The 7,500-nt window shown below is 50.1% G+C and overlaps 2 protein-coding genes across 5 annotated transcripts in view; one reads left to right on the top strand and one right to left on the bottom strand.

Annotated features, from left to right (window-relative positions):
• The window catches only part of LOC126576330 (uncharacterized), a 4,714-nt gene extending 268 nt beyond the window's left edge, over window positions 1–4,446 (bottom strand). Inside the window, exons 1-6 of the mRNA XM_050237558.1 lie at window positions 3,458–4,446; window positions 2,968–3,394; window positions 2,759–2,902; window positions 2,433–2,688; window positions 2,235–2,339; window positions 1–2,158 (exon numbers count right to left, since the gene is read on the bottom strand). The exon at window positions 1–2,158 is cut by the window's left edge and continues 268 nt beyond it. Of these exons, the coding sequence (XP_050093515.1) occupies window positions 1,893–2,158; window positions 2,235–2,339; window positions 2,433–2,688; window positions 2,759–2,902; window positions 2,968–3,394; window positions 3,458–4,005 (1,746 nt within the window). The 5' untranslated portion in view covers window positions 4,006–4,446 and the 3' untranslated portion in view covers window positions 1–1,892. The remainder of the gene's footprint in view (window positions 2,159–2,234; window positions 2,340–2,432; window positions 2,689–2,758; window positions 2,903–2,967; window positions 3,395–3,457) is intronic.
• Window positions 4,447–4,793: 347 nt separating this feature from the next.
• The window catches only part of LOC126574329 (EH domain-binding protein 1), an 11,892-nt gene continuing 9,185 nt past the window's right edge, over window positions 4,794–7,500 (top strand). For all 4 annotated transcript variants that reach the window (XR_007608218.1, XM_050234470.1, XM_050234469.1 and 1 more), the window contains exon 1: window positions 4,794–6,012. Coding sequence is in view for 3 of the 4 variants with exons in the window: in XM_050234470.1 (XP_050090427.1) it covers window positions 5,909–6,012 (104 nt within the window). In the remaining variant the exon portion in view is untranslated. The remainder of the gene's footprint in view (window positions 6,013–7,500) is intronic.

Below are 7,500 nucleotides of genomic sequence, written 5' to 3'. Positions count from 1 at the left end.
ATCTGTGTGGCTGTGTGTGTTACGTACTTTAGTTTTCCGCTTTCCGATCGCCTTTCTGCGCTGGATCTTGTGGAGTAGAAAAATATGCTTAACATTCTATCACAACTTTCGTTCTAGTGTTTCTATGGAAAAAAAAGTTAAACCAGCAAATCTTCACCGTTGCTCGAGTCGGTGACGAACACACCTGTCTGCCCTAGAAATATCATGATTTAATTGATCGCACAGTTCCACGGTTCTCTCGGTTAGGCTTCTGGTTGCGACTTTGCTTCTTAAATCAATTGATCTAACGATTTAAATGGGCTTTCTCGAGCTGCTAATACTTTGAGCATATCTAATTGTGTCGAAGCTACGGTGGCGTATGGTGAGAATTGAGTTGTGACTTAGCGACACCTAGTTTAGCCGTTATCTGTTCTTCATTACTCCCCTCAACCTGAACCCCTCTGCCTCTCGCCTAACTCTCTATGCCTGTATCTCTCACTATATGCTATCGGTTCAATCTCTAAAGCATTCAGCGTCACACTGCACATAAAATAAGGTACATTATGTAGGTTGGGCAGAGGCTGGTGGAGGTGAACTTGACACTACTACACACTACGCACTACTAATGCACTTGCCCCTCAATCTCTAAACCACACACGTGTCGCTAATGTGAGCCCCCACCGTACTACCGGCTAGTTTGCATTGAAACGACATTCTTCTAATCCTACGTGGAAGCGAGCACGAATTTGTGTGTAAATGATTTTGCATTTTGCTAATCTATTTTGCCTTTCCTTTACTCTCTACCCTCACGAAATAACCAGCGGCACAGAGGAAAACGTTTAGATGCGATCGGAAAGAGACCTCTTTAAGCCAACGATAGACAGACATCGCAGTGCATCGAATTGTTTAGGGCGGTTGTTTTGTTGTTGTTTTTGGCATGCATTCGTATAAGATCTCGTGCGAGATCCTTCGATCTAACAGTAACGTTAACAGTAGCACGAATCGTAGCAGTCCCGAGATATCGCTTGTTCGTGCATCGATCATGTGCCCACCTTTGCCTAGCATTTCGTTTGCGAAGTAGAAACAAAAGCCCAAGGAATGCGCTTACTAAGGATGATCACGATTATTTCACGGCGTTGCCACGAGTTAACGGGACGTCTTTGCAGAGTAATAGTTGCTAGCTTTATGCTCTTAAAAAGGTTAAAAGTAAACGTACCCCTACTCGGTACCATCATATCTCATTCAGGTTCCGTAATTGCTATGAATTTTCATATCACACAATAATTGTTTTTGTCTTCAGAACTCGCATCGTTCGCTTCACTAAGGTGAGTAGAAAATCATAAAAAACACACACAACACACGCACACCAACACACACGTGGGGGCACGGGGACACTGTCCTACGATGTGAACCGGCCCTTTTTCGATGCAGTAAAACCGATGAACTACTAGGAATGGCCAATTATTATCTAATTATGGATTAGGGGAGAATTTTATAAATTGGAAGATTTTCTTTTCGACTTGTCATTTACGTTAAAGTACAATGTGCCGCCTGGTGTGGAATCCATGCGGAATTGATGACCAGATTTACCCGCCCGCTCACACGCGAGATTTGCATAAAAATGTCTCAAAAACGCCTCCTCCCTGTACGTACACAATTCTTGAGGCCAGCAGTGGAGTACGGGTGCACCGTCGGAGTAAGAGATTTGCTTGCACGCTTCATGGTGAGGCACCGCACCGAACGGCGCCCATGGGAGCGAGGTGAATGAATTAAATTCGTTCTAAAAGATTCGTCGTTGACATTCGTTGTGCCGCGTTATTCGCTGGCGATGCGTCTGCAGTGCAGTGTCTGTGGGGTGTTTACTATGTTTAATCGATCTAACCTTGCTCCCCGGTCCGTCCAGAGCCGCGCCTCTAATCGAAGGATCGTCCACCCTTCCCAAGACCACCGTTCATGGCACTTCCGTTGAGTGTGAGTGGCTTACTGCCACCGCTGGAAACCGGCACCGGGTTACCGGCGTGCAGCAGATCATCGGTGCTGAGGACGAGCGTTTCGATTTCGTCATCGTTGTCGAGATAATCGTCCACCGCCAGATCACCGTTGCTGCTGTGCAGCGTATCCGAATCGCCTCGATGCACGATGTGTGGGGCCTCATTAAACTCGTCCAGCTCGTCCATGCCTAGGGCATAAAAGGGTCGGTGATTTAGTAGCGAAGCGTAGAGACTGCTGTCACGGTGCGTCACTCAAACACTTACCACCAAAGTTTGTTCCCGTTAGTAGCAAATACTGTCCGGCACGGTTGGGCCACAGTAATCCCATCATCACACAGTAGGCTAAACAGTCAGCCGAATTTGTTATACCTGCGAACGAAGCACACCATTAGCCCCACCGTAATTGTTGTTACTCACGCGCAAACACAGTAACCCATCCCAGCGGTTGGCATGGCGACGTACCTAATAGTAGCTTATACCGCCAGAGCGGACTAACATTCACAGCAACGATGGCCACGATTGGCAGGTAGATGAACCACACCAAACTCGAGGCACCGAAATGAAGCAGAAAGTCCAGCTTCTGCGTCGAGTGTTCGTACTTCATCGTCGTGCGCAGTTCCCACAGGAACCACAGCATCATCGTGGTGCGAGAGGCGAGCACTAGCCAACCGGGCCACGTCTGGTACTCGTCAATGTCAGAAATAATATCCACTTCCGTCTGTAACGAAACGAACGAACGAATTCGATGAAACGAAACGATCAACCGATGTGCCGCACACAATACTTACCCTGTTCCATATGTACAACAGCACGTGAATGGCACAGTACGGTATCCAGATGACCATAAGGAGTATCCAACTGCTCACGCTGATCTGTAGCCGCGTTACAGCCCATCCCTTGGCCAGCAGCAACAGAATTAACATAAAAGAAGTCTGCAAGGAAGAAAAGAATTTTAAAAAATGTCCCAAGCCCTTCTCTCAATCTCCCTGGTACATACTCTGCTGAAAATATCAAAAATGTCCCCCATGACGGCGAGTTTCTCATTGCCCTCTCCGTTTATGGCGTAACGGATAGTGTGCGTCAACAGCAGACAAACGCTCACAAACTCCAGCAACAAACTGACGGTGAACAACCGGGTAACGGGGTGCTTCTGCAACCGCACGGCATAGATCTGCAGCGGAACCATTAGCAGATACACGACGAAAAAGATGAGATACATCTCGAGCGTATTCTGGCGATCGAACGAGAAGTGGAATAGCAGCGGATTAAAGAACGACAGTGTCTGCCGGTTAGGATTGCCGTTCACGAGCGTTATATCGAAATCGATCTCCGGTGGTTCCGTGTGGTATTTGCGATAATCATAGTAGTGCCACTGGCAGGTGGACACATTCTGGTAGCAGGATACGATCGAAACGTACCAGAACCTACGAGAAAGAAGAGATTGCATCAATTGCGGCGCTAGGGACGGCCATGTTACAACGACTTACCGTGGCACGTTCGGATCGCTAATCACAAAAGTAAACTGACTTCCGGGCACAACATTTTCTCGTGTATCCTCATCCGGACACAGTTTACCCGCTTCGCACGGTATACGGCGCAGATAGTCCGCTTCGGCGTGTGGGTTACAGGCACGGCTATACACGATCTTATCGAGCTTATCAAACATCCGCTGACAGGCCACCTCACGGCTATAAGCGTTCCGATTGGCGTAGTACTCGAGGAAGCTGCGCTTGTCCAGCACGGCCAGCGTCACCGGGACGGTCAGGTTGGTGCGGGACGTAATGTTGCCGTAGATGTACCCGAACGTATCCCATTCCGTGTCCTTCTGGGAGTGTTTCTCCGTCTTCTGGAAGCCAAATTTGTGCAGGAAGCGGAAAAACTCGTCCACCTCGAAGCTACCCGTCAAGTGGGCCCCGTGCACCGGTTGACCACCGAAACTGGCCACCGCACAGCACCACACGAGTGCGATGCAAAGTGCCCCGCGGCCCGCACAGCCCGTACGATGACCCCGGTGCGCTGATAGTTGCTCCTGCATTCTGCTGACTCTGATCAAAAGCGAGCGCTGCTCGTCTCGTGGAGCACTGACCACTTTCGCACCCGCCCGGGGGGGGGTTACGATCCAATTTCACTTTCACTTCACCGCCACTCCCATGGGCGCATTCCGAGCGATCTCTAATTCCCAGCAGCAGCTTTTCAGGTATCACAGTTCGTCCACGCACATTTTTCCCTCTTCTCTACGGACGGTCCAAAGTTTGTTATTCCAGGATCCCGGGAGTAGGCGGTGCAGCCCCGAGTAGAAGATGGTCCGCTTATCGGGCACGCTGGCGATTAAAGTTGCATTATTTGCACAGCACACAGCCACTTCAGCGACAATTAGCGACAGGGACGGCCACGACGACACCAATTTGCGCTCACGGTCTTTTAATCTTTAATCCCCTCTCGCTTTTTTTTTCACCACCGACTCCAGCAAATTTGTTTTCGTTTCCGCGCTAGCTTATGGGACACTCTCCCAACACCTAGCGGCGCCATGAGGCAAGAAGTCGTGCCGTGCGTGATAATCCCAGGAATTCATTAAAATTCATCCTTAAGCCCAACGGAAATGCATCCTACATTTTAAGAACGCAATTTCTAACGTAAATCCTGGGAAAACATGAGGAAAACCAACGGAAAAGGGATGCCAGAGCGGGGAAACTGGCGGCATAAACGGGCAGCCTCTAGTTTTGCTGTTCAGGCAAAATGAAAAGGTCCGTGTATCTGTTCCGAGTTCGAGATTCTTCTTCTCTTTTGTAGTTCTTCTTCGTTATTTTGGTGTTGTAAGACGGGTCGGGGCCGTTTCTCGGAAGGATTTTCCCGTATTTTACACTGAATCGATTAGTCCTCGGTGCCCACCTTCCAATCCGATGTAGTGACCCGCGGTACGCAAGTGTCCTGTTACTCAGCATCGCAGTAAACCACGGGTTTTTTTTAGTAGCCTGCACCAGAAACGAAGGACGCAGAAGGCTACCCTCAGGAGGAAATCCGATGGACGAGGCGAAATCAGGTGGAGGCAGTCGGAAACGGCACCTACCCACGGCCCACGGATGATGTGTTGTGTAAAATGTGTGAAGCAGTTGGAAAAATAGAACAGCCTGCGCGCATCTCCACCACCCCGCCAGCCCGTGACGGCCAACCGTGGTGTTGGCAGTAAATCGTTCTGTTTGCGCTGGCCTTGAAGCCGACCAGTTGTGTGAGAATCCTCGCGTAGCGGGTGACACGGTTCGAGGTCGATTTTCCCACCTGGGGCCCCCAGGACAACGGCACGGGGAAAACCCTTGCCGCAACATCCAGCCAGCAACCGTACAACCTTGATGCGCCTGCTTCGTTTCGCTGGCTGGCTGCCTGGCTGACTCGGACGTCACGAGCAAAACAAAGTCCTCCCCAGGGCGGTTACTTAGAGCTAAGCTGCACTAAAACGTAGTAGACGCGGACTTTCCCCAGGCAGCGGCAGCTGTGCGGGGTTGTTATGATTGTTGAGCGTCCGTCGGTCGCTAAATTGTGTTTATAGAATCACGAGTAAGTCCGCAGCATACCAAACAAATCATTTGTTCATCCGCCGAGTTCCCAGTCGGATCAGGGTCCAGTGTTCTCGCGCACGGTGTGTGATATCTGTGAAGGAAATTATGATCGTTATCACCCGACCACACCTGCTCCGGGAGTGATAGAACAACCCTCCCTCTGCTGGTTGATTGCTTGCGTGCCTGCGTGCGTTCGTGATTTGCTACGGACAGTGCATTAAATTCCCCAGTGAAGTGCGTAATGTGAAGCGCAAGTGAGTAACTCACTTGCCCTGAAATCAACAACCCCCGCCCGGTCCCGCTAAACCGGACCGAATAGTAGACGGATCGTTTAAGAACCAGCAGGAGCCATACACACTCGCGCATCCTCCCTGGACCGTGACGATGGGTAGCGTGTGGAAGCGCTTACAGCGCGTTAACAAGCGAGCGGCCAAGTTCTCGTTCACCGTGTCCTACCATGAGCTGTTCATGGAAACGACGGCCAAATGGTAGGTTCTTCATCGTTCTTACACCCTTTCTGCCATTCCTTTTCCTTCCGCTTTCTTCAGTTCTACCCGGAGTGCCCCAAGAAACAACAATATTCGGGGGCACCAGCTTCCGGAACAGCAGATAATCAGATATACCGGTCCCCCGGGGGGGTTGCATGCCATCGCTAGGCCATGACAAAATCAACACCCATCGCGTCATCACTACCCCACACCCATCGGAGATCGCGTCATCACGCGTGCGGTGGTTATGTGTCGTCAGCGGCGGGCGCTGGTGCTGCTGCTGCTGCAGTACCGCTGCGTCGCGTCGCCTGTTTTGTTTATCTTTCTGCTTGTGAAACCGCTTCCGTGGTCCATCTTGGCTCACTCGCCGCTTGAACGACTTCGCTTTCAACCACGGCACTATAGAGCTTAGGGTTGGACGGTGTGGTCTAAATCACAGAAAAGCAAAGGAATTAAGAAAACATGATGAAGCGGACGCTTCACAAACATGTTTGTTTATCGGAGGAGACGATCTTGCATTCGCGATCTGTGATTCGTGTTGCTTTTTTCTGTAATTCGTGCGTAGAAAATAATTTTAGAATACAAATGAGCGATCGAATCTAAGGCGGCTGTTGCAACTGTTTGGACATACAGCGTGCAAAGTTCTATCAGAGAATCTATCTTTTACGTCTGATGCAACTATTCATCAATCGTAAGGGAAAAAAATCGTGGGGCGCAGGTGCATCTAAAATACAATTTTCAATTTTCATTCTGTTGCACCTAGATTTCTAGTAAATAAGAGGTGCACCATATAAGTGCAGGTGCTTCCATGGCAACCTTCCAAGCACACTACAACACGGCCCATAGTGAAGCTGGGAAACACCGGTATACCAACCGGATTGGGCTTCTCCGGTTCCCCGATTTTTTTTTTTTGGTTCGTTGTCTTAGATTATTTTTGGAAGATGACGCAGAACATGCCACGTTCGTCTGCTGACCCAGAAACTCCCCTTCGTCGGAACTCATCGAAGACCAAGTTTACGAGCTGCCCTGACTGGACGAGATTTCTGTTTGGCGTGTTCCAGCAAACATTACTAATCGAATCGGTCCGGCACGGTATACTACTGCTCGGTACGATGCACGCTTTCGTGCCCCGCGAGCCGTTTAATCGGAATTTCCCTTTCGCATCGTAATCACAGGCACACTCCACTCCACTCCACTGGCGCGATGCATCATTATCAATTGACCTTTTAGCAGCTGCCCCATTGGGTGTGCATTGGGAACGCTCGGTGTTCCTCCACAACCGTGCGTCCGTTTCGTGTGCGCCTCTCAGCTGGCAGACACCGGAGCTGGCGGCAAAGCAAATGCCGAATCCAATTCGGTTCCGATGGATGAATGCATTTGCATTGGCAGTTGTGTTGTTGTTGCGGATTGCATCGCGTACCGTATCGGTCGATGCGTTCCGGCGCTTGCTGCTCAACGAGGGATGATGCCGAAGTTGAGAGTGTGTAT

This window comes from Anopheles aquasalis, chromosome 3 (genome assembly GCF_943734665.1).
Source record: "Anopheles aquasalis chromosome 3, idAnoAquaMG_Q_19, whole genome shotgun sequence".
Taxonomy (NCBI): domain Eukaryota; kingdom Metazoa; phylum Arthropoda; class Insecta; order Diptera; family Culicidae; genus Anopheles; species Anopheles aquasalis.
This window is presented reverse-complemented; position numbering and strand designations above follow the sequence as displayed.